This window comes from Hyla sarda, chromosome 3, assembly GCF_029499605.1.
Source record: "Hyla sarda isolate aHylSar1 chromosome 3, aHylSar1.hap1, whole genome shotgun sequence".
Lineage (NCBI taxonomy): Eukaryota > Metazoa > Chordata > Amphibia > Anura > Hylidae > Hyla > Hyla sarda.
Genome location: NC_079191.1, coordinates 151,580,504 through 151,606,492, shown reverse-complemented (window position 1 = coordinate 151,606,492; position 25,989 = coordinate 151,580,504). Strand labels below are relative to the sequence as shown.

Sequence of the window (25,989 nt, the reverse complement as noted above, 5' to 3'; positions counted from 1 at the left end):
ATTGAAATGAATGACATACGGGAGCGCATACGAAGGCATACGGGAGCGCGAGGTTTTAGCTCCCCCCTGCCGTATGCGCTCCCGTATGGGAGAAAACGTAGTGTGAACCCAGCCTTACCTAGACCTTGTGGGAGATAAAGCCACAATCACGCTTTTGTCTTCGTATCCAGTCCTCCCACAATATTCTCTGCACCTGCCTGCTGGACAGTTGTCAGGATGTCCGTGTAACATATAACTGTATCCCCTCAGAGACTCTCTAGACCTCCTGTGCTAGTGTCCCCACAGTCTTGCAAGATTTATGGGATCTTTCATTGTGCAAAATTCCCTTTAAACTTGGTGGGATTACCTGAATGTTTTTCCTAGGACCATCTTAAACCACTAGAGGACATGCGGCATACATGGATGTTGCTGTGCTCTGATACTTTGCGCACAGCGATGGACATGTACATCGCAGCACATTTACTGTCTATGAAATGAGCAGCGCTGACCTCATAGACCTCAGGTCCCAGCTGCTATCAGCAGATACAATAATGCTGATATTTGCCACTAACTCTTTAAATGCTGTGCTCAATACTGATCACGGCATCTAAAGTATAGGGAGGGCTTTAAATCTTAATCCTTCCTGTACTTATTAGCTGCTGAATACTACAGAGGAAATTCTTTTCTTTTTGGAATGCTCTATGATGACCTCACGAGCACAGTTCTCTCTGCTGACGTTTTTATAATAATAACACTTTATTTATTGTTGTCCTTAGTGGGATTTGAACCCAAGTCCCCAGCACTGCAAGGCAGCAGTGCTAACCACTGAGCCACCATGCTGCCCTTAGCATACATCTGCTATGCATGGTTGCTAAAATGGACGGAGATGTCAGCAGAGAGAACTGTGCTCGTGATGTCATCAGAGAGCATTCCAAAAAGAAAAGAATTTCCTCTGTAGTATTCAGCAGCTAATAAGTACAGGAAGGATTAAGATTTTTTAATAGAAGTATTTAACAAATATGTTTAACTTTCTGCCACCAGTTGATTTAAAAGAAAAAAGGTTTTCACCGGAGTACCCCTTTAAGGGGCTCATCAGACCAAGCGCAGTGAGATTGCGAGGTCCAATGAATCAAGTTGGCTGCTGGAGCTCTCCTTACCTGCTCCGTGCTGCTCTACCTGGATCCATTCGTATCCTCTGCCCTCTGGCAGACTATAAAATTGGATGGCAGATATTGCTGATCAATGCCCTCAATAGTTCACTGTGGGGACTTAAAGGGGATCTCTGGTGGAAAAAAAATTCTTCTAATCAACTGGTACCAGAAAGTTAAACAGATTTGTAAATTACTTCTATTTAAAAATCTTTATCCTTTCAGTACTTATCAGCTGCTGTCTAGTTCTTTTCTGTCTGACCTCAGTGTACTCTGATGACACCTCTGTCCATTTCAGGAACTGTCCAAGGTATCAGCAAAGTGCACTGTGGTTAGACAGAAAAGAACTACACAACTTCCTCAGTGTTATCGGTGATCTTCTGCTCTGGTCTGTTCAATCTCAGACCAGAGCAGAAGACCTGTGGAAGGCAGCGGAGGCATACAGATGATCGGTTCGCCGTGGCAGCGCTGCAGGTGACAACATCATGCATTTTTCTGACCACACTCCTGCAGATGCCGTGATCTGTATTGATCACAGCATCTGAGGGATTAATGGTAGACATAGCGTGGATGTCGGCCATTACCGGCGGGTCCCTGGCTGCTAGCAGCAGCTGGGAACTGCCGCGCATGACCCGAGCATCGCTCTGATGCTCGCGGTCATGTACAGGACATAAATTAACGTCCTGGTGTGTTAAGTACCACCGCAACAGGACGTACATTTACGTCCTACTAGTGCTGGGCGGTATACCGGTTCATACTGAATACCGGAATTTTTTAGCCCAGCCCAGCGCTGCGCTGTCCCCATCAGGGAACTAATCACATGTCACCCGCAAAGCTCTGCCCTCCTTGTCCTCCTGTTAGTTGCGCGCCGCCGGCACTGGAACTCTGTACTGTACACTGTATCCCTATGCCCGGGCTGCAAAAGATAAGCAAAATAAGCTTTAACTCCCCTTCGGTACCGGCCTCACCTGCTTCCTGGGGACTGGAACGTCGGAGAGCCGTCAGCCTATCGCTGGCCGCAGCGATGTTCCGCCTCGGCCGGTGATAGGTTGAGCGCACTCATGTAAGAAGCCGGCTTCCGTGGATACCGTGGAACCGCCATAAGTTACAAAAATACCGTGATACACATTTTTGGTCATACCGCCCAGCTCTACGTCCTACGTCATTAAGGGGTTAAAGAATTCTTTTTTTTAAATATAATTTTTTTTTAAGTGAATAAGCCCATCCCACAATTAAAAGATGAAATCTCCCCCTTTTTCCTATTTCACTTCTGTAGTCCGTCCTATGTGATGGAGCCTGTCACTGCTATCCTAAGAGCAAAGGGGGGGGGGGGGGGGGGGAGACAGATGTTATAAGGCTGCTGATGTATCACAACCTATATAATACTCTTTAGTGTGCACTATATAATCCGAAAATCCAGCAATAAATGCTATGTTACTAAACAATTAATACGCAAATAGTTAATAACCTGTAGATCCCCTTTAGCAGCTGTCACCACACTTCAGATTTCATATCCATAATTGAAATGCTTATTGGCTGTTGGAGAGGTTCACTTCTCCCTGCAATGTGCTCAGTATTAGTTTAGTTAGTTTGGGGTTTGTCTATATCTGTAACTTAGAATAACAACTACACCTCATTTTGTTAAAAAGGCAGAAATTTGGGCAATGTCAGTGGGTTTATATAAAGGGTACCTGTCAACAAATAAAACTTTTAATATAGTGTTCCTTGTGTAATTAGCAGACACTTTCCCTTTCACTTGCTTTTAAAATTATCAACATAAATATGTTTAAAATGTAATATAAAAAACGGTCACTTGGTGGCTCTGTTCTGTTCCCTGCCACAATTAATACAGTGAGTTCTGTCTTCTCCTGGCCTGGCAGGTGACCAAACTCAGGAAATGTTTTTCTGCACGGAGCTTGATTGTCAGCTGCACAGAAAATGAAAGCTCCACAGATTCTCACAGAAAATCACATAGACTTAAAGCTGAAGGAAAACCTCACTGAAATCTGCACAGACTGAAACATGCAAAGAGCTTGAGATCTTCTATTCATTACAATGCTGCAACCATGTGAGGGCGGAAGTGGTCCCCCAGCAGGCTTCAGTGATGTCATGCCTTCTGGGAAATGCCCACTTTCTCCTGCTGGGAAATTGCAAGAAGAAGGGTATAATGCACAGCTTTTTAAAGATCTGAAATATTTTTTAAGGGCAAGAAGGGGTGTTCGGAGAAGTTAGGGAACATAGCCTGAGGTAGTTGAGAACAGTTTATTTGGTGACAGGTACTTTTACATTTTTCTCATAGCTGTGTGCGTGTTGCGGTCTATATGGAAGTGGTTATGTCTGCTGGAAATGGGAGCAGTCCCTGCCTTGCTGTGCAGTGCAGTGTAGTGGTGTTAGCCTGAATTGGCTTGTGCCTCATATGAATGGCGGCCTGTCACTGGCTCCATTACTATGTGGAATCCCTGGGTAAAGCAGCGTTTACTTCCTTACCAGAGGCGTGGCAGACAGTTTCCTGTTTTTGTGCGAACGTCTGATGGAGGCACCTCTGCTGCATACACTTCCAGAGTTGCACATGGGGGAAGACAATAGATCAATGACCTCAGATCAAGGTTGCACCCAAGATTATTTCCTGTTTTGCCTCCTGGTGGGGATAGCCTGAAGCGCGCGCTAGAGTCATGATCCTAGCAAGCGTGTTCATTAGAACCTGACTTTGTATGTTGGAACCCCAGCAGCTAAAACTACATGTCACATTGTGTTCATCACAAACACATTTCCATTGATCTGAGCACAACCGTGCGGCTGGGCATCATCTGTGATTATCACACAACGCACACTTTTTTATTTATTGCATTTGTCTGACAGATCTCTTTAAATGAGGGCATCTGTATTTTCCCTTAATAAGACTACACTATGGCGTTCATCTCACACTTACCCTAGTTTGTATAGCAATCTGTCATAGGTTCTCTTTTCAGTAGTGCTCTTAAAGGGGTACTCCAACCCTAGACATCTTATCCCCTATACAAAGGATAGGAGAAAAGATGTCTGATCGCGGGGGACCCCCGAGATCTCCCTGCTGCACCTGGCGTTCATTTAGAGCGTTGGGTGCAGCGTTGGAGGCTCGTGACATCATGGTCACGTCCCCTCAATGCAAGTCTATGGGAGGGGGCATGGTGGCAGTCACGCCCCCTCCCATAGACTTGAATTGAGGGGTCGTGGCCATGACGTCACGAGCGGGGTGTGCCCGTGAAGTCTTGAGCCTTTGCCTCGCATCGCCAGTCATCCGGCGCAGAGCGAAGTTCACTCCATGCATCAGATGTCTAAGGTGCCGAGCTGGGGACCCCCGCGATCAGACATCTTATCCCCTATGCTGTGGATAGGGAATAAGATGTCTAAGGGCGGAGTACCCCTTTAAGATTAGTCTCTGAATTCTGATCTCCTTTAATAGATATTGAAGCTTTACTGGCAACACTGAGGAAGCTATGGCCCTATGAAGCACTGGCACGTACATTTAGATGGACTTATGAAGTTGTGTTTAGAACCTCTCAACCCTAATTTTGGGGGCTGTTGAAGAGTGCATTGACACCACGGACCCACACTGCATCTCATTCATTCAAGTTCCATGACCGGAGTCCCATACCGACTCCTGTCAGCTCATTTTTTGCACTGTGTACAGTTTTGTGGCTGAAAACCGTGGTATTCCGTATACCGTGGTGTGAACGCACCCTTAGCCTCTCATGACATTATCTTACAAAAGTGAATTGGTCATATGGAAGACAAATGGAAGGCTATGCCCCTTTGCAGAAATAAAGCCAATGGGGAGATTTATCAAAACCTGTCCAGAGGAAAATTTGCTGAGTTGCCCATAGCAACCAATTAGATCGCTTCTTTCATTTTTGAAAAGGCCTTTGAAAAATGAAAGAAGTTCTGATTGGTTGCTATGGTCAACTCGGCAACTTTTCCTCTGGACAGGTTTTGATAAATCTCCCCAATGTATTTAAAATCTAGATTTGGAAATTTTACAGTGGATCTGCAACATTTTGGTTGCAGATTTTATGTGGATTTTTCCCCCACAGCATGTAAAGGGAATGTCATCAGAAAATGACCTGTTTTAAAATCAAGTTTTTATGTTAAAAATGTTAGTAAAAGGGAAAAATCACACAAATTCTTACAATCTGTATTTTAACTCCTTTCCCTGGCATGTTTTTTAGGCTCATTGCACAAACCATTTTTCTTCTGTTTTTCCATTGTCTCCTTTCAAGTGCCATAAGTTTATTTTAATTTTTTATATATATTATTTTTATTGGTGTACAAGTTGTTTACAAGATCCATTTCTTGCCGGATGGCGCTATGTTAGGGCTCATCTTTTACAAGAAAACTTGTAGTTTTTATTGGTACCGTTTTAGAATACATATCACTACTTGCTTATTATTTTTTCTTATGTTTTTGTGAGGCGGTTTAACAAAATTCTGCAATCATGGTGTTCAACTTGCAGAATAAATAAGGAAGAAATAATTTTATTGTTTGAGTCGTCATTACAGACATGGCTATACCATATATGTTTGTTTTATTTTATGAATAAAAAGGGTTATAAATGGGGAAATGTATATAATTTTTTTTATATAAATAGACTCTTTGCTATTTACCTGCTGTTTTAAATTCTCAACCTTTTATATGTTTTTAATGTGATTGTAAAAACGGCAACTAGGTGGCTCTGTTCTGTTCCTTGTGCAAGTCAAACAGTTAGTTTGGTCTCCTACAAGCCTGGCAGGAGACCAAACTCAGGAAGTGTGTGCGGGGCATGGCAAGCTCTCGCAGGCTTCAGTGACGTCGCCCCTGCTGGGGAATACCCACTTTCTTCTGTTGGGAGCTCTCACAATGTGAACAAAGGGAAAGGTATGATATAGAGCTTTTTAAAGCTCGGAAATTTTTTTTAAGGGCAGGAGGGGTGTTAGGAGTAGGTAGGCAATATAATCAGAGTTTAGAAAATATGGTTTGACAGGTACCCTTTAAATCTCATGCACATGTACTGTAGACATTGAGACGTCTTATGTGGCCAGAACATGGACATATGATCTACTTTGCTAATATATAATGTCACTAACCCTTTATATTATCTACTTTTCTCTTTCTAGATCTGTTGTTGCTGTTTGTGGCCAAGGTGTGTAATCGTTCCAGGCTGTCAAGATGAGTGAACTGGAACAGTTACGACAAGAAGCAGAGCAGCTGCGGAATCAGATCCGAGTAAGGACTTTATTTTATGATCACATGCTTCATGTAGACAAGGCTACAAACTACAGGGGGTTTCCTGGGCAAGAGTCACTTAGTAAATGGAAGCCAGTTTAGCCAGGACTGTAGAACCTAGGGCTATAATACATTGCCCAATATGCTCTGTAAACTATTTCTTAGATCGGCGCTCATATAAAGGATTACAGTCATTTAAATAAGCTTTTGGTATTGCGCACAGACATATTAAACATTTAAGATGGGTCAGGGTCTCTGTGCTGAGACCCCCTCTAATTGTTAGATGTTGCGGGGTGAAGCACATGGTAGCACCCTTCACTCTCCAACTTAGCGCTCAGTCTGTTTGCAGGAGATTGGTTCCATCGGTTCCAAATCTATGGAGCCTGTCACCTGCAGTCAGTCAGACTAGGTGTGGAGTGAAGCGTGTTGCTGCGTGCTTCACCTAGCTATATGTAGAGGTCAGTGAGGGTCTTAGCAGATCAAAACATTTGACATGGCAAACGTTTTATTTTTTATTTTTTTCTTTAAATAAGCTTTTATTAAAGTTTTCAATTAAAATACAAACATTACAGTGGGGCAATGTAATGCAGAAGGTGCAAACACCCATCCGGGTGCAGCAATAATGTATAAGAGGCACATAACATCGCCGCTCTGCTATGGTCCACAACAGAAATAACTAAATAAAAATAACAACAACAAAAGGAAAATCTAATGGGTAATAGGTACTATTTGGTCCATTGGAGTTCCAGGAAAATGCATGAGGGCATGAGTGTGAACATTACCGTTGTGAGGTGCTATCGGTACAATCCATTAAAGTTATGAAAAGGCTGAAGTGGTGAATGAGCTAAAGGTAGGTGACATGAATGTAAGAGCATTGAAAGGTCAGAGAAACAGAGTGTAACCTAGATATCCTTGCAGTGAGTAGAAGAGGACCAGAGTAGCCAACGTTTATGAAGCGAGTGGCGTTTGCAGGCTCCATAAGCTTTAATTCTTTCATATGCTAATGTCATGTTTTATTTTATTAATGAGGGCGTCTAAAGTGGGAATTGTTGCCTTTTTCCAGTAGCTCGATATAACTATTTTTGCCAAAATGCAAACAATGCAAAACAGAGCTTGAGATTCACAGGGTAAACTCTGTAGCTTTTAAAAAAGAGTAAAACTGCTTGGGGAGACCATGAGACGTGCCGCCCAAACAGCTCTTGTAAGAGCGTTCTACAAGTTGCCCAAAAAAGGTGCAATGGTAGGGAAAAACCATAGTACATGGGGGAGGGTGCCACGCATGCCACACCCACGCCAACATTGAGCGGAAACCGTAGGATATATTTTAACCAATCGGTCTTGGGTATAATACCATCGCAGGACCGTTTTTATGGCCCATTTGAAATGGGACGAACATTGGAAGGATGCGTGCATAACTTTGAATGCCTTCTGCCAACACTCTGCAGGGACAGTGATGCCAAAGTCCCTCTCCCACATCCGCAAGGGATATGATTTGGAGAATGTATCCCCCTGTGTCAGGTTATTATAGTACATTCTTAATCCCTTCATTGAGGAGTTGAGGAGTTTGAGAGCAAAGCTGTCCATAGGGGTGCTCGTCTGTTTCAAGCTGGTCAAAAAGTGGTGGACCTGCAGGTACTTATAAAAATCGTGTTTATTGATGTGATACTCGCTAAGGGTGGTGAAGGGAACAATAGAAGAGCCATCATATAAATGACTGGCATGTGTAATGCCATTAGTAGTCCAATTGGTCAAGTCTACATCCGGGATAATAGATTGCACAAGTGTGAGTGGTAGGTCGCTATAGGCAAGTGAGCGTGTAGGGGAAGACTTAGTAATGTACTTTTTCCATGCTAAGAAGGAGGCTTGAACTAATGGGTTAGTAAAATTGGGAGGTGGTAGAGACCAATACGTTAAATACAAAAGGTCATTAATTGTGTATGTGGAATGGTTTTCTATATTCACCCAGGGCAGATCTGTCCGGTTCTGCCTTCAATGCCGCAACATAGAGACCATCGGGGCTGTGTAGTAATGGCCCAAGTCTGGGGAGCACTGGCCACCCAAAAATGTCGATTTAGTCAGTATGTTGGCAGAAAGCCTTGGTTTGTGTCCAGCCCATATGAAAGAGGAAAGAAGAGATTGAGCTTTAGAAAAAAAAGATGGAGGAAGAGAGAGAGGAAGGGTACGGAAAAAAGCCGTTGACCAGCACTCTGGCAGGAGGGTGAGTGTATAGAGAAGAAAGAGCAGAGAATATCGGATCAGCAAAACCAATGTGAGAGAGGGCCGAGAAGGCATACGACCACCGAAGGCGGTCGAAGGCCTTCTTGGCATCCAGGGGCAACAGTGCGTTCCAAATGGGTGAAGATATTAAGCAAACGTCTGGTGTTATCAGAGGCTTGGCATCCAGTTACGAACCCGATTGGTTAGTTGAGATCAATGACGGTAGGATTGAAGATATGCGGGATGTTAGTAATTTGGCGAAGACTTCAATGTCTTGGTTCAAGAGCGAAATAGGCCTAAAATTTTGGGGTCGGTCAGGGACCTTGCCCGGCTTTGGTAAGGCCACTATGGTGGCTTGGAGGTTTTCCTGGGGAAGTTTGCCCCTGGTTATGGCCGCATTGCAGAAGTCAGTTAAGTGAGGGGCTAGATAAGTTTGAAAGGGGTTTAAAGTAAGAATTTACAAAGCCGTGAGGGCCCGGAGCTTTATCCGATGGTAAGGATTTAATCGTTTGTTACATTTCCTCTATGGTTATATCCTTGTTAAAGGAGGCCAGCTTGTCCAATGTCAGAGTTGGGAGATTGAGGGTGGAGAGAAAGGTGGTAGTGGCAAACTGGAGATCAGGGGAGGGGGGGGGGGGGTATAGAGTCACGGAGATTATACAGATTAGAATAGAAAGCGAGGAAGCCGTTAGCTATATCTGTAGGGGTGTACAGCTTAGATTGGGTGCAACAAGTATGGAACATGCGACCTAAGATGATGGCGTTTCAGTCGATGGGCCAATAGTTTCCCAGCCTTGTGGCAAAAGTTTATATTAACAATATCCCTTTGGGATTAAACATTTTACAGAGTAGATTGGACTATATAAATAGCAGTTTCCTAGTATATAATATGTTCTAATAACCTGCCAGGAACTTTTTATCTGTTTTATCAGTTTTAAGTACAGAATATAGTTTATTACATGTAGTCCAGAGTTTTGTATATTACATGAACAATGAATCCTTACATTACTCTCTGGTACTTCAGGTATGTAGTCCTAGAATATTGCTTGTGTAAGACTTTTTTTTTTTGTTCCCGCCCTTCTAGGATGCTCGAAAAGCATGCAGCGACACAACTCTCCTTCAGGTACGTTATGTCTTTTTCTATGTGAACATACTTTTGAGACCTCTTCCTTTCACTTTTCCCCTTGTTACTATTCTCTTTTCACTTCCCTACCAAATAGATCACAACCAGTTTGGACTCTGTAGGTCGAATCCAAATGCGAACTCGTCGTACGTTGCGAGGTCACCTAGCTAAAATTTATGCCATGCACTGGGGTTCAGACTCAAGGTATGTGTAGTTCTTTATGGCTTTTTCAGTACAAGCCTTTGGAAGAATGATTTTGTGCCTTAGATGCCTGCCTCGTGATTCCTCTTTGTAAACACTGACAAGGATTGAATATTCACTGCTTGTAGATGTATCATTGCTAGCTCATTTGAAATCTTGATTTTAGCATAAAATGCTTGTTTCTTGTACAGTTTCTTACATTGTGTGATTTGTATTTCCTTAGGCTATTAGTGAGTGCGTCTCAAGATGGGAAATTAATTATTTGGGACAGTTATACAACAAATAAGGTAAATGTATTCCTGAACATTTGTTCTTGCTTGAACCTCCTATTTAGTGTCACTGTTGTTTCTTAAAGGGGTACTCCGCCCCTAGACATCTTATCCCCTATCCAAAGGCAGTGGGACCCCCGCAATCCCCCTGCTACACCCGGCATTCGTTTAGAGCATCGGGTGCAGCGCCGGAGGCTCGTGACGTCACGGCCACGCCCTCTCAATGCAAGTCTATGGGAGGGGGCGTGACGGCTGTCACGCCCCCTCTCATAGACTTGCATTGAGGGGGCGTGGCGGTGATGTCACGGGCCTCTGCCCCGCATTGCCAGTCATCCAGCACTGAGCAAAGTTCTCTCCGTGCACTCTGTCTGGGGTACCGCTGCTGAGATCGCAGGGGTCCCTAGTGGTGGGGCCACTGCGATCAGACATCTTATCCCCTATCCTTTGGATAGGGGATAAGATGTCTAGGGGAGGAGTACACCTTTTAAGGATACATATATCTGTTTAAAGGGATTTGTGGCACCATGACAGTCCATTACATGTTTTATTAGGATATGAATGTAAGTGGGAGGAACTGAGTGGAAAGCCCATAACAGGTGGCAGGAGTCAATCATCCTAATGGCTGCAACAAGGAAAATTTATAGCTCACCACACCTTCCTCTCTTGAGAACCAGACTCAAGGCTCTTCTAGCACAGGATCTGTCCGTGATACTATAAAGGCAGTTACATATGCTCTTGGAGATGCCAGTAATAATGCTGTGATAAACATTACGACACAAATCTAGTTCAGAGAATAGTTAGGGCCCATACATACTACGGAATATCCACCTAGAATTTCCCTTTGCAGCAGCCATCTGTTGTCTACAATAGGATTCTGCTGCACTATGCACAGTGCTGAACTTCTGTGGTGCAAAATTCTGGACTGAGTCAAAAGAATAAAGTATTCTTCTTTCAGTGGAATACTGTGCAGAACTGCATTACTGTCAAAGGGGACGTCACATTTCCTTTCATATCACAAATTCATTACAGCGGCGTCTGCTGCACACGAAATGTCTGCCTGAAATTTCTCCTGGTGGATATTGCATAATGTGTGTGTGTCCTTACAGAGTTTCTTGGAATATGCCATGACTTGGTGTTATGGTATGCAAAGAAAAAATGCTGCTTTATAGTAGGTAGCTTCCCTATAAGTCAGGTAGTGTTTAGCCCCCTTTTTTTTTTTTTATGGATATTCCAGCCAATAACACATATTCCCTGTATAGGGGAGAAGTGTATGATTTTGGGCTGATCTGATTGCTGGGCCTTCCCCATGTTTTTGACAATGGAGTCTAGAATCTCCCGGTAGAAGAGAGCACTCAAAACATTGCTAATCCATTTATTGCCTATGGGAGCTGCTGAAGAAAGCTAAGTGCTTTATGTTATCTCCGGAAGCTCCTACAGCCAATAAATTAAGGTATGGTGCACACACCTGAGCGCTGCTTTATTCTACTGGGAGACTGTTTTCCATTCTTGAGATCGAAGGGGTTGCAGCAACATTATTTTCATGTTTTTGTTAATGTGCTCTGTCACAGAATTTGTTAAAATTGTCTGGTCAGATGTCCGGAAGCCAGAGGGATCTCTTGAATCAGTGGGAACTAGGGATCGACCGATTATCAGTTTGGCCGATATTATAGGCCGATAATCACGATTTTGGGCATTATCGGTATCGGCAATTACCATGCCGATAATGCCCCGCCCCCCACCGCACCGCCCTGGCCCCATTGCCTCCCCCATCCCCGGTTTTATAATTACCTGTTCCCGGGGTCCACGCTACTTCTGGCTCCTGCTGCGTCCTGCGTTACGCTGTGCACAATGACGAGTGACGCGACGTCACGTGACGTCACCGTCAGTGCGCACAGTGACCGCTCAGGAGGACGCCACCGGAGCCAGATGTAGAGTGGATCCCGGGAACAGGTAATTATAAAACCGGGGATGGGGGGAGGCAATGGGGGCGGTGCGGTAGGGGGCGCGGATCGGTGCGGCGGCACTCGGGACCCCCGGATAGGCAGGGGGAGAGAAGCGGGTGGTGGCAGCGGTCTCTGGCACCACAAAAGCCACTGCAGTTCATTGATTTAAAGCGCCCGCTTTAAATCAATGATCTGCAGCTGTGTTGCGGGGGGGATAAATAGCCGATAACTTATACCGTAATATCGGTATAAGTTATCGGCTATCGGCCCTAACCTCCACCGATTATCGGTATCGGCCCTAAAAAAACGATATCGGTCGATCCCTAGTGGGAACTGTTGGAGTTTTGTCAGGTAGACCGTCTGGCCCTTTTTTATGGAACCTCTGATGCCAATGTCAATGAGGCTTTAATAGTATGTGGCAGTGTACATTTGATGTATGAAGCGGAAATTCCCCCAGTACAATGCTTAAACAGATCCTTGGTGGCCTATGGACAACATAGAAATCTCAGTGGCCGACAGCCTCATTGAATTATCTCTGAGCAGCCTTGGCCTTTGTATTTAGTAACTGTGTGCTTTTGCTTCTTGTAGATGCATGCCATTCCTCTTCGGTCCTCCTGGGTGATGACTTGTGCTTATGCACCATCTGGAAACTATGTAGCTTGTGGAGGATTAGACAATATCTGCTCCATTTACAATTTGAAAACCAGAGAAGGAAACGTGCGAGTGAGTCGAGAGCTACCAGGACACACAGGTAAGAATTGTGACAAGAAAGAAATGTACTTTAATGTGTGGTGTAATCTATTGCAGTAATCTGGGATGACCCTTTAATCCTAGGCATTGGTAACCTGTGGCTTCGAGAGAATAAGTTGCCTCGAGATCATATTTTCTTATAGCCAATCTTATAGCCAATCATAACTTGTGGTATAAGTAGAAACATAGCCTAGTATTTTCAATTTTCATACAAATTTCTAATAGCTGTGCCCCTCAAATTAGCCCCTTTTGTATATATCTGACTATCTTGTCATGTTTTTGTATTACACCACAGAGAAACTGATGACAGTACTGACCCCATAGTTTCCTATGAGTACAGCTCTATGTCCAGTGCAATTACCTTGTGACAGACACAAAAACCAGTGCACAATTTTGCGCCATAAAACAAGGCTGGACACAACATTTATGTAAACCTAACACTAAATTTCTGTTAAGCTGGCCAGAAATGATTATCGACCTCAGACTCAATCCTTTTATTATTTTTTATAAAGGGACTGATCAGATCAGCATCAGCCTGAGTGTGACTAACTTGTTATGTGTGACTGAGCAGTTTTTTTTTTTTTAAATGATATAGTGACTTTAAAATAAATCTGTCACCAGTGTCACCTCCACTAACTTGTCGGTACCGACAGATAGTGCAGGTGACACTGATGACAACGGTACTTACTAGGGATGCACCGATATATCGGCCGAAAATAGCTATTTCGGCAAAATGCCAAAACAACAAAAAATGTGCCGACAATGACCACCTCCCCTGCCCGCCCACAGCACAAGTTACAAACACTGCCAGTGGCAGAGGCACTCGTGGGGGGTGCAGGGGGGGCCGGCCGCAACATCGGGGGGGGAGGGGGGTGGTTGCGCTCTCCGGTATAGGATTAGGAATACTTCTTTTTATGTGCCCAGGCCGGCTCCCGTGTGTGGCTGCAGGCGGGGCCGACCAGAGCATATAAAAACTAATACTGTATACTAAAAACCAGGGGGCCTCCAGCTGTTGTGAAACTACAACTCCCAGCATGCCCGGACCGGCAAAGTCTGTCCGGGCATGCTGGGAGTTGTAGTTTCACAACAGCTGGAGGCCCCCTGGTTATTAGTATACAGTATTAGTTTTTATATGCTCTGGTCGGCCCCCGCCTGCAGCCACACACGGGAGCCGGCCCGGGCACATAAAAAGAAGTATTCCTAATCCTATCCCGGACATCCCTGTGTCCCGAAAAATCTTTTCGGGACATAAGGATGTCCGGCGGTCACTCACCATTCCCCGGCGTCCTCCTGCGATCCTCCCGCGATCCTCCTTCGGTTCTTCGCTTCTCCGCCTCTATGGTCATACGCACGGGATGTCACTGACAACCATAGAGACGCAGGAGGACCGCAGGATCGTCGCAGGAGAACGCACACTGGCCGGGGCCTGGTAAGTGACTGCGTCATCTTCTTCAGTGTTCCGGTCACCGCTCCTCCGGTCCCGGCACCTAGGCCATAGCAGTAGATGTGACCCCGGGCCGGAGGAGCGGTGACCGGATCACTGTGGGGGCAGCAGTACCGACATACAGCCTCCAGCCATACACTGTATATGGCTGGAAGCTGTATGTCTGTGGGGTGGGGGAACTGCTGACCTAATGTGGGGGGGGGGGGAGCTGCCTACAAATGTGGGGGGAGCTGCCTAATATTGTGGGGGGGGGGGGGAGCTGCCTAATATTGTTGGGGGGAGCTGCCTGATATTGTTTGGGGGAGCTGCCTGATATTGTGGGGGGGGGGGGGGAGCTGCCTAATATTGTTGGGGGGAGCTGCCTAATATTGTGGGGGGAGCTGCCTAATATTGTGGGGAACCTGCCTACTATTGTGGGGGAAATGCTGACCTAATTTGGGAACCTGCCTACTGTTGTGGGGAACCTGCCTACTATTGTGGGGGGAGCTGCCTACTATTGTGGGGGGAGCTGCCTACTATTGTGGGGGGAGCTGCCTACTATTGTGGGGGGAGCTGCCTACTATTGTGGGGGGAGCTGCCTACTATTGTGGGGGAACCTGCCTACTATTGTGGGGGAGCTGCCTACTATTGTGGGGGAGCTGCCCACTATTGTGGGGGAACCTGCCTACTATTGTGGGGGAGCTGCCTACTATTGTGGGGGAACTCCCGACCTAATGTGGGGGAGCTGGCAATCTAATGTGGGGGAATCTAATCTAATGAGTGGAGCGCTGCATTTTACCAGAAGACGGGGAGAAGTCATTTTCGGTATCGGTTTCGGCCGGACATTTTTTTTTTTTATTTCGGTTTCGTTTCGGTTCTGAAATTTCCATTTCGGTGCACCTCTAGTACTTACCTTGTTCCGTGGCGGGGATCTCCGGTATCTTTGCTCCAGGCACCGGCTTGGGGCACGGGCGGAGCTTAATGACTTAACCGCTGTTGCCGGTACCCTGCAGAAAGCAGTAGCGTCTTGGGGCATGGGCGGAGCTTAGTGACGTCACCACTGGTCCTGGGAACAACAGCGGTTACGTCATTAAGCTCCGCCTGTGCCCCAAGCCAATGCCTGGAGCGAAGATACCCGAGAAGATTACAGGTGATTCCCGCCACGGACCGGGACAGGGTACCGTTGTCAACAGTGTAACCTGCACTATCTGTTGGTACCGGCAGGTTAGTGTAGGTGACACTGGTGACAAATTTCCTTTAACCCCTCAGGGACTCAGCCTATTTTCACCTTAAAGGACAACTGTAGTGCAAGCCTTTTATATTTGCTCTGCCCGGGCTGCAGAAATAAACAAAACAAACTTTAAAGGAAAACTGTCAGATATTTTCTCCCGCAATATCCACAGTACTGGTGGATAGTGTGGGAGACGCTGATAAAACAAGCCCTACCTTAGCCAGTTCCGCCAGGCCGTTCGCCCCCGCAATTGTATTTTTATTCTATGTGTATATCTTGCTTTAATTGGCACGGGCGGGGCTTCTGCACTGACGTCGGCGCCGCTTAAAATATTCATCCCCCCTCCCTCCAGTTAGGAGCATCGAAGAGAGGGAGAGCTGGAGGGAGGAGCAATGAATATTCATAAGTGGCGCTGACCTAAGTGCCAGTTAACCTGCAGAAGCCCTGCCCGTGCCAGATATACACTGCAGTTGCGGGCGAACGGCCGGGCGGATCCTGGCAAGGTAGGGCTCATGGGAATCAGCATCTCCCGCACTATCCACCAGTACCTGTGGATAGTGCGGGAGAAAATATCTGACAGTTTTCCTTTTAACATACCTTCCTACGTGCCCCCGTCGGTCCGGTTAGGACCAACGGGGGCACGTAGGAAGGTATGTTAAAGTTTTTCTCTATCGGCTCCATTGGGGGACACAGACCGTGGGTGTATGCTGCTGTCTCTAAGGAGGTGTGACACTATGGTAATAAAAAAAAGTCAGCTCCTCACAGCAGGATATACCCGCCTTCAGGCTCTGTTTAAGCTTAGTTTAAGCTTAGTGTCTGAAGGAGGTGGACATGGTCTTGATTTTCCAGACCAGGTCTTCTGATTTTTTATTTTTTTCCTAGTATAGGGACGTGTTAGTTTTTTATTCCTTTTCTTTTCCGTTTTCAGGTGGGGGCTCAGGGACTCTGGTTCCCTGTTCCCCCATTGCTAGTGAGGGGGCACAGACATTGCGTATATGCGCTTTTAACCCCCCCCTCGCCAACGGTCAGCATCTGGGTGGTACCTCATGGGTCCGGGTCCCCCATTTTCTTCTCGCCTCGCTCACGTTTAGCAGCCAGGCGTGATGCAGGGACAAAAGCTGACTGAAGACTTCACTGAAGACTCCATTAGGTAAGTTCTTCTGACTGAGGTAAGTACTTCCCCCTCCCCCCTCTTCTCCATAGGTACGGACTTGCATCCTCTTGAGACCCCCTGTTTTGGCCCACCTTCAGTCATGGGGCTGGATTATACAGGGGCTGCACGTTATGTTGGGGGAGCAGTGGCACCTGAGGGGGCATATCTTATAAGGCACCTTACTTTATGGGGCATATAGTATGGGGCACTTTATTATCTGGTGTGTGTGTGTTGGTGCAACTACTACAGCGCCTTATTTGCGGCTGTCAGCCGCGGCGCTGCTCCGGGCCGGGCTCTCTCAGCGCCTGCTTACTTTCACTTTCGCCGGCAGCCTCTGCCGGCGTTTTGGCCGCCCGCTCTATTCGGGACAAGGAGCGGGCGCCATGACAGTTCTTCTTCGGACGTCTGTAGCTCCGCCCACTGGGCTGGGAGCTCTGAGGCGCGAAGCAGCGTCCAATCAGCTGGACTTCGCACATTAAGGACTCTTGGGTCAGGAATGTGGTGTCCAACGGTTACCAGATCGAATTCACCTCCCTTCCGAGGGATCGCTTTTTTCGATCCCGGGCCCCCCAGTCTCCTCCTCTGGCGAAGCAATTTCGAGTGGCTCTCCAGTCTCTGCTTCTCCAGGGGGTTATCGTCCCCGTTCCTCCAGGGGAACGGTTTCGGGGTTTCTATTCAAATCTTTTTGTGGTCCCAAAAATGGACGGTTCTGTGCGACCAATCCTAGACTTCAAGCATCTAAACCGTCACCTTCTCATCCGCCACTTCAAAATGGAATCCCTCCATTTGGTGGTGGCGTCCCTGGAACAAGGGGAGTTTCTTTCATCGGTGGACATCAAGGATGCCTACCTCCATGTGCCAGTATTTCCGGGCCATCATCGGTACCTCCGCTTTGTGGTTCCGGAGGGGCATTTTCATTTCGTGGCCCTCCCCTTCGGTCTAGCCACGGCTCCTCGGGTCTTTACAAAGATCCTTGCGCCAGTGATGGGCCTGTTACGGTCGAGGGGGATGTCGGTGATACCCTATCTGGACGACCTTCTCAGCAAGGCTCCAACCAGAGCCCAGACTCTGGAGAATCTGGACGTCACTCTCCACACTCTGACTCGCTTCGGGTGGATGGTCAACCGGGACAAGTCAGTCCTCTGTCCTACCCTGTCTCTAACCTTCCTGGGACTTCGATTCGCCGCGGCTTCTGCCCGAATCTGTCTTCCGCCGGACAAACGTCTGGCGCTCCGGTCGGGAGTCCGCTCCCTTCGGACCCAGGTATCAATCTCCATCCGCACTTGTATGGAAGTCCTGGGTCGGATGGTGGAAACTCTGGAGGCCGTACCCTTTGCCCAGTTTCATTACCGCCTCCTTCAACTGGCGATTCTTTCTCGATGGAACAGGTCTCCCCTGTCCCTCGATCGTCAGGTTGTTCTCCCTCGCAGGGTCCGTCAGTCTCTGCTCTGGAGGCTCTGCTCCCCCCTTCTTCTCCAAGGGCGGTCCTTTCTTCCCCTTCACTGGCAGGTTTTTTACAATGGATGCCAGCCTGTCGGGCTGGGGTGGTGTTCAGGGATTGGACAGTTCAGGGACTCTTCTCCCGATAAACATATTGGAATTACGGGTGATTCTTCTTTGTCTTCTTCATTTGGAGTCCAGTCTTCAGTCCTGTCCGCGTTCAGTCGGACGCCACGGCCGTGGCGTACATAAATCGTCAGGGCGGCACTCGCAGCTCGGCAGCCATGGCCGAGGTGACCAAGATTCTCACCTGGGCGGAGAACAAAGTTCCGGCCATTTCGGCGATTCACATTCCGGGAGTGCTCAACTGGGAAGTGGACTTCCTCAGACGGTCCTCTCCCGACCCCGGCGAGTGGTCTCTTCATCCGGAGGTCTTCGCGCAGCTCTGCGACCTCTGGGGCATTCCGGACGTGGACCTCTTCGCGTCCTGGCACAATCGGAAGATTCTTCCGTTTGTGTCCAAGTCCCGGGACCCTCAGGCTCTGGCCGTGGACGCCCTAGTGATTCCTTGGGCTGGGTTCGCCCTACCTTATCTGTTCCCTCCTCTTCCGCTCCTTCCCAGGGTGCTCAGGAAGCTCAAGGCAGAGGATGTCCCCGCCATTCTGGTAGCTCCAGATTGGCCCCGAAGGTCGTGGTACGCCGACGTAGTCATGCTCCTGGACGAAGCTCCTCTGCGCCTTCCGCTCCGCCCGGACATACTCTCTCAGGGTCCTCTTTGCCACCCCAATTTACAGTCTCTGCATTTGACGGCGTGGCGGTTGAGACCGCGGTTTTGAGGGCCCGCAGGTTATCTTCCCATGTCATTTACACCATGCTCAAGGCTCGTAAGCCCTCTTCCGCAAGAATTTACCACCGTACTTGGCGGTCTTATTTTCGTTGGTGTGAGGCTCAGGACTTCTCCCCGGTGACCTTCTCGGTTCCCTGTCTTCTCTTTTTTGCAGTCGGGGTTGGAACTGGGGTTGTCTCTCAGTTCCCTTAAAGGTCAGGTTTCGGCCCTTACTGTTCTTTTTCAGCGACCCCTGGCTTCTAATTCTCATGTCCGGACCTTCCTGCAAGGAGTGGTGCACGCTGTTCCTCCTTATCGGTCCCCTTCTCCCCCTTGGGACTCGAATTTGGTTCTGAGTGCCCTCCAGGGTGCACCCTTAGAGAGGTGTCTCTCCGCCTGCTTTCTAGGAAAGTGGCGTTTCTTGTAGCTATCACCTCCATCCGGAGGGTGTCTGAACTGGCAGCTCTTTCCTGCCGTTCTCCGTTTCTGGTGATCCACCAGGACAAGGTTGTTTTCCGGCCAGATCCTTCCTTTTTACCTAAGGTGGTCTCGGCCTTTCATCTCAATGAGGACATTGTCCTTTTGTCCGGCTCCTTCTCATCCTAAGGAGCGTTTGCTACACAAGATGGATGTAGTTCGGGCTGTTCGGTCTTATCTCTCTCCATCGCTTCTTTGTTTCGTCAGTGTGATTCCTTTTTCGTCCTTACGGAAGGTCATCGCAAGGGACAACCTGCTTCCAAGGCCACCATTTCTCAGTGGATTTGGTCCGCCATTTTGGAAGCCTATCGCTGTAAGGGGAAGATTCCTCCTTTCAGGGTTGTGGCTCATTCCACACGTTCTGTTGGGCTTCCTGGGCTCTCCAGACTAGAGTCTCGGCCTCGCAGATTTGCAAGGCGGCTACCTGGTCGTCTTTGCACACTTTCTCGAGGTTTTACCGAGTTCATACTTTTGCATCAGCTGATGCTAGTCTGGGTCGTAAAGTGTTGCAGGCGGCAGTGGATCGGCCGTCTGCCTGAATACTTATCTGCCAACCCAAGGGACGGCTTTGGTACGTCCCACGGTCTGTGTCCCCCAATGGAGCCGATAGAGAAAAGGAGATTTTTTAACACTTAGCGTAAAATCTTTCTCGAAGGATCCATTGGGGGACACAGCTCCCGCCCTTTTTGTTTTTTTTTCCCTTTGGTTCTCTGTCCGAGGGTGTGTTCAGTTTATGTTTTTTCTTCTGGTCCTCGGACAGTTTTAGGTTTCTCTTTGACCTATTGGTCTCCTCCTATTGCTCTGGAACATAAACTGACTAGCTCAGAGCCTGAAGGCGGGTATATCCTGCTGGGAGGAGCTGACTTTTTTTTATTACCATAGTGTCACACCTCCTTTGAGACAGCAGCATACACCCACGGTCTATGTGCCCCAATGGATCCTTCGAGAAAGAGATTTTACGGTAAGTGTTAAAAAATCTCCTTTTTGTTTATTTTTGCAGCCCGGCCAGAGCAATATATCAAAGTCTTGCACTACAGTTATCTTTTAAGGACTTGTTTTTGCATTTTCGCTTTTTCCTCCTTCTTGTGTAAAAAAATCATAATGCTTTAAATTTTGCACCTACAGACCCATATAAGGGCTTGTTTTTTGTGTCACCAATTGTACTTTGCAATGATATCACTTTATTTTAGAATATAATCTGCGGCAAAACCAAAATTATTTGTGGGATGAAATTTAAAAAAATAAACGCCATTTTGTAACTTTTGGGGGCTCCCGTTTCTACACAGTGCAATATTTGGTAAAAATGACACCTTATCTTTGGGTGCTTTCCCACTATAAAATTCATCCATTTTAAAGATCAGTTTGACGTTATTTTGTGACGGAAGATAGTAACGGGAGAAATAGCACATGCACTATTTCTTCCGTTGATTCTCGCTTCACAAAATAAGGTCCGTTATTAATAACGGGCTATAACGGGTTAAAACGGATAATGTAAAAATCCCATAGACTATAATGGGATTTTGTAACGGACGATTTTCAGGGTTTTTCTATAACGGAACATCAAACGGATCTTTAAAACGGATGAATTTTATAGTGTGAAAGCAGCCTTAATTCTGTAGGTCCATACGGTTACAAGAATACCCAATTTATCTAGTTAATAATTTTTTTAATACTTAAAAAAATTATAAAGTACATGCGCCAAAATTTGTTTAACATTTTTTTTTTCTGTGTACAGGGCGGTATTTTGGGCGCCGTCAACTGTAGTTTTTATAGGTATTTTTGTTTTGATGGGACTATTTGATTGCTTTTTATTAATATTTTTATGGTATATGACCAAAAATGCACAATTTTGGACTTTGCTATTTTTTTTTTACTTGTACGCCATCGACCGTATGGTTTAGCTAACCTAATGTTTTAATAGTTCGGACATTTATGCACGCGGCGGTACCACATATGATTATTTTTTAATTTTTTAAATTCGTTAAATGACCCCCTTTTCCCATTTTTTAAATAAAATAATGTTATAAACTTTTAATAGGGAAGGGGTATATTCACTTTGATGTTCGGTGCAGACTTTTCCTATTCCATCCTGCCCGAGCTGCAAAAAGAAAAAACAAACTTTCTCTTACCTTCCCACGTTCCCCAGGCCCCGCAACAGCTGATTGGTCGGCCGGGCTGTCTACTACCTACTTCCCTTAGACCGGTAAGTTACACGGCGCTTTAGCCTATCACTGGCCGCAGTAATGTCCTGCCGGTGATAGACTGAAGCGCCATGTGATGTACCAGGCTAAGGAAATAGGAAGCAGACGGCCCGGCCAACCGATCAGCTGTTGCGGGGCTCTGGGGGAACGTAAGTGAAAGTTTTTTTTACTCGTTTTTTGCAGCTCGGGTAGGATGGAATAGGAAAGTCCACACTGGACATCTCCTTTAAAAAAAAACATATTAGTGTAACCAGCGATCTGCTGCTCTAGCCTGTTGCTCTGCATGGAGCAGTAGATCGCCGATTGGATGTCGGAGAGGCAGGTGAGGACCCTCCCGTCATCCGGTAAGTTGATCAGGACATCGCGATTTTGTCGCAGTAGTCCCCATCAGCTCCGCTGAACTGCCGGGATTCTTTGTACTTTTGTTTTAGACGCCGAGATGGCAAAATTTTTTTGCGCCGTGATCTGAAGTTTTTAGCGGTACCATTTTTGTATAGATTGGACTTATTGATCGCTTTTTATTCATTTTTTTTCATGATAAAAAAAGTGACCAAAAAAACCCCTCTTTTGGACTCTGGAATTTTTTGCGCATACGCCATTGACTGTTCGGTCAAATTAATGATATATTTTTATAATTCGCACATTTCCACACGCGACGATCCCACATGTTTATTTTTATTTACAGTTTTTTTTTTAAATGAGAAAAGGGGGGGATTCAAACTTTTATTAGGGAAGGGGTTAAATGATCTACACTTTAATTTTTTTTTTTTTTCAATTTTTTTTGCAATGTTATAGCTCCCATAGGGGTCTAGAACACTGCACACACTGATCTTTTACATTGATCAATGGTTTCTCATAGTAAACCATTGATCAATGATTCTGCCGCTTGACTGCTCATGCCTGGATCTCTGGCACTGAGCAGTCTTTCGGCGATCGGACACCAGGAAGCAAGGTAAGGGCCCTCCTAGTGTCCTACAGCTGTTCGCGATGCCGCGATTTCACCAGGGTGCTCCCAAACAGCCCACTGAGCTAACCAGCATTAGTTTAGTTTCACTTTGTGGGATTAGGGATCGACTTTGTGGCCTAAATATTAGGGATCAACCGATTATTGGTTTGGCCAATATTATCAGCCGATATTCACGATTTTGGACGTTATCGGTATCGGCAATTACCTTGCCGATAATGCACCGCCCCGGCCAGAGACCGCCGCCGCCCCATTACCTCCCCCATCCCCGGTTTTATAATTGCCTCTTCCTGGGGTCCGCGCTACTTCTGGCTCCTGCGGCGTCCTGCGTTACGCTGTGCGCTGTGCAATGACTAGTGACTTCCTCAACACGACGTCACAGTCAGTGCGCACAGTGACAGCTCAGGACGCCGCTGGAGCCAGAAGCAGCCCGGACCCCGGGAACAGGTAATTATAAAACCAGGAATGAGGGAGGCAATGGGGCAGCAGCGGTGGTAGGACTCAGGAGGACCCCAGGACAGGCAGGGGGAGAGAAGCGGGTGGCGGCGGTCTTTGGCACTGCGAAAGCCGCTGCAGTTCATTGATTTAAAGCACCCGCTTTAAATCAATGGTCTGCAGCAGCGTCGCCGGGGAGGGGGTTGAAATAGCCGATATCTTATACCGGAATATCGGTATAAGTTATCGGCTATCGGCCTTAACCTCCACAGATTATCGGTATCGGCCCTAAAAAATCTATATCAGTCGATCTCTACTAAATATTTTGTGAAGACATTTTGGGGAATTTTCTGCATCATTGGTTTGAGCTGTATAGTTGTACTTGTCATTTACAGAATGTTTGTTTATTGCTTTCAGGATACCTATCATGTTGCCGCTTTCTAGATGACAACCAAATCGTCACGAGCTCTGGAGATACAACTTGGTAAATACTGAATGAAAAAAAAAATAACACCCAAGAGACACAGAGACTTGTGTAGGTGTCCAGATCCCCACCAATCATTAGAGCAGTGTTTCCCAACCAGGGCGCTTCAGTTGTTGCATAACTACAACTCCCAGCATGCCCGGACAGCCGAAGGCTGTCCGGGCATGCTGGGAGTTGTAATTTTGCAACAACTGGAGGTACCACGGTTGGGAAACACTGCATTAGAGCAAGCCAGGAGAAGCACACAGCTGTGTTCTTAACTTCTGGACTCACTGCAATCTCCATATTACTGCCGGAAATGGGCTCGATAGACTTACAACAGAGATTGCAGCGAGCCAGGGAGGGAAGCGCACCATAACTATCCCAGGTAGTTCTCCAAGTGCATATTTCCATACGTGATCACATCAGCCTTTATCACTTCTGAGGCTTCACCTTGAAGAACTATCCACTCTATGGATGGAATATGTGATTTGTTTTGTGCAGCCTCAAACTAGTGTTATTATTGTGCTTGTAAAAACCTTTCCAAAAAAAATGGATGACTAAATATGTGATAGCTATATATATTTTTTTCCCTAGTGCTTTGTGGGACATAGAGACTGGACAGCAAACAACAACCTTTACCGGACACACTGGAGATGTAATGAGTCTGTCTCTGAGCCCTGACATGAGGACTTTCGTCTCTGGTGCCTGCGATGCTTCCTCTAAGCTGTGGGACATTCGAGATGGCATGTGCAGGCAGTCTTTTACTGGACATGTTTCTGATATTAATGCAGTCTGCGTAAGTAACACCAGGTGGCTGACATGGCCTAAAATGTAACCGTAAGGGCTCATCCACACCATGGAGTCTCTGCCTGGAGATACTTTGGGTGGAGATTAATTTCCGAACGCATTTGTTCTGGGGTCCGGAATTTCGTAGTGTGAATGGTGCAGCAGAATCTCATTGAGAACAATGGGAGACTGCTTCACCGTATATTCCAAGTGGAATTCGGCTTCTAAAATCTGTAGAGAGAATGGGGCCTTATATACACTTTGTCTAATGCCGATCTGAACGTTGAAAGAATTTGCCATTTTTAGTAAACAAAAATAAAATTTTAAATTTTTTAAATGTTTGGAAATGAATATTTGGTTAGTCTAAATGCTCTTTTGTTTAGCCGTAAGGCTATGGACATTAGATATTGACAGCCCTGCTTCTTGTATGTAGAGGGTTTTTGGTTAGCTGCCGCATTGTGCTCATTTCTCTTGAAAGCATTAAAGGGGTATTCCAGGCAAAAACTTTTTTTATATATATCAACTGGCTCCGGAAAGTTAAACAGATTTGTAAATTACTTCTATTAAAAAATCTTAATCCTTCCAATAGTTATTAGCTTCTGAAGTTGAGTTGCTGTTTTCTGTCTAACTGCTCAATGATGATGTCACGTCCCGGGAGCTGTACAGTTCCTATGGGGATATTCTCCCATCATGCACAGCTCCCGGGACGTGACATCATCATTGAGCAGTTAGACAGAACTTCAGAAGCTAATAACTATTGGAAGGATTAAGATTTTTTAATAGAAGTAATTTACAAATCTGTTTAACTTTCCGGAGCCAGTTGATATATAAAAAAAAGTTTTTGCCTGGAATACCCCTTAAAGTTAGATTGATTAAAACAGTGGTCTCAAACTGTGGCCCTCAAGATGTTGCAAAACTTCAACTCCCAGCATGCCCGGACAGCCAACGGCTGTCCGGGCATGCTGGGAGTTGAAGTTTTGCAACATCTGGAGGGCCACAGTTTGAGACCACTGGATTAGAATAATAATCTATTATATAGCTTGTCCCGTGTCCACAATAGGGCTCAAATTCTAAGTGTGGCTGAAGGTATAAATAATCCACCCTGTACAGTATTCTCAACAATATATCGTATTGCGTTTACAGTGAATTTATTAAAATTTCAAACCTTTTGCATTCCAGTTTTTCCCCAATGGGCATGCATTCGCTACAGGATCTGATGATGCTACTTGCCGGCTGTTTGACTTGCGTGCAGACCAGGAGTTGATGATGTATTCTCATGACAATATCATCTGTGGGATCACATCTGTAGCTTTCTCAAAAAGTGGCCGCCTGTTACTAGCAGGATATGATGACTTCAACTGCAATGTGTGGGACACTTTGAAAGGCGAAAGGGCAGGTTAGTGTTGGCTGGCTATCCCTATAGTATCTCTAGTCCCCTATACCACCTGTATCAAGGCAATGAGATTAAAGAGTCGGCAGCAGTTTTGCCAATTCCCTGCCTCAACTTGTTTCCCTGACTACTATAGACCAATGAGGATGAGGATGTTGCAGACAGATTCCCTTCAATTGACAACTCCAGCCCTTAAGACAGTGTTTCCCAACCAGGGTGCCTCCTGCTGTTGCAAGACTACAACTCCCAGCATGCCCGGACAGCCGTTGGCTGTCCGGGCATGCTGGGAGTTGTAGTTTTGCAACAGCTGGAGGCACCCTGGTTGGGAA

General features: G+C 46.3%; 1 protein-coding gene across 4 annotated transcripts in view; it reads left to right on the top strand.

The window, feature by feature from the left end:
* GNB4 (G protein subunit beta 4) overlaps nucleotides 1-25,989 on the top strand; it is a 140,100-nt gene that overhangs the window by 106,896 nt on the left and 7,215 nt on the right. For all 4 annotated transcript variants that reach the window (XR_008891151.1, XM_056565240.1, XM_056565241.1 and 1 more), the window contains exons 2-9: nucleotides 6,257-6,365; nucleotides 9,667-9,705; nucleotides 9,803-9,909; nucleotides 10,130-10,193; nucleotides 12,707-12,869; nucleotides 23,436-23,502; nucleotides 24,079-24,280; nucleotides 25,450-25,666. Coding sequence is in view for 3 of the 4 variants with exons in the window: in XM_056565240.1 (XP_056421215.1) it covers nucleotides 6,309-6,365; nucleotides 9,667-9,705; nucleotides 9,803-9,909; nucleotides 10,130-10,193; nucleotides 12,707-12,869; nucleotides 23,436-23,502; nucleotides 24,079-24,280; nucleotides 25,450-25,666 (916 nt within the window). In the remaining variant the exon portion in view is untranslated. The remainder of the gene's footprint in view (nucleotides 1-6,256; nucleotides 6,366-9,666; nucleotides 9,706-9,802; nucleotides 9,910-10,129; nucleotides 10,194-12,706; nucleotides 12,870-23,435; nucleotides 23,503-24,078; nucleotides 24,281-25,449; nucleotides 25,667-25,989) is intronic.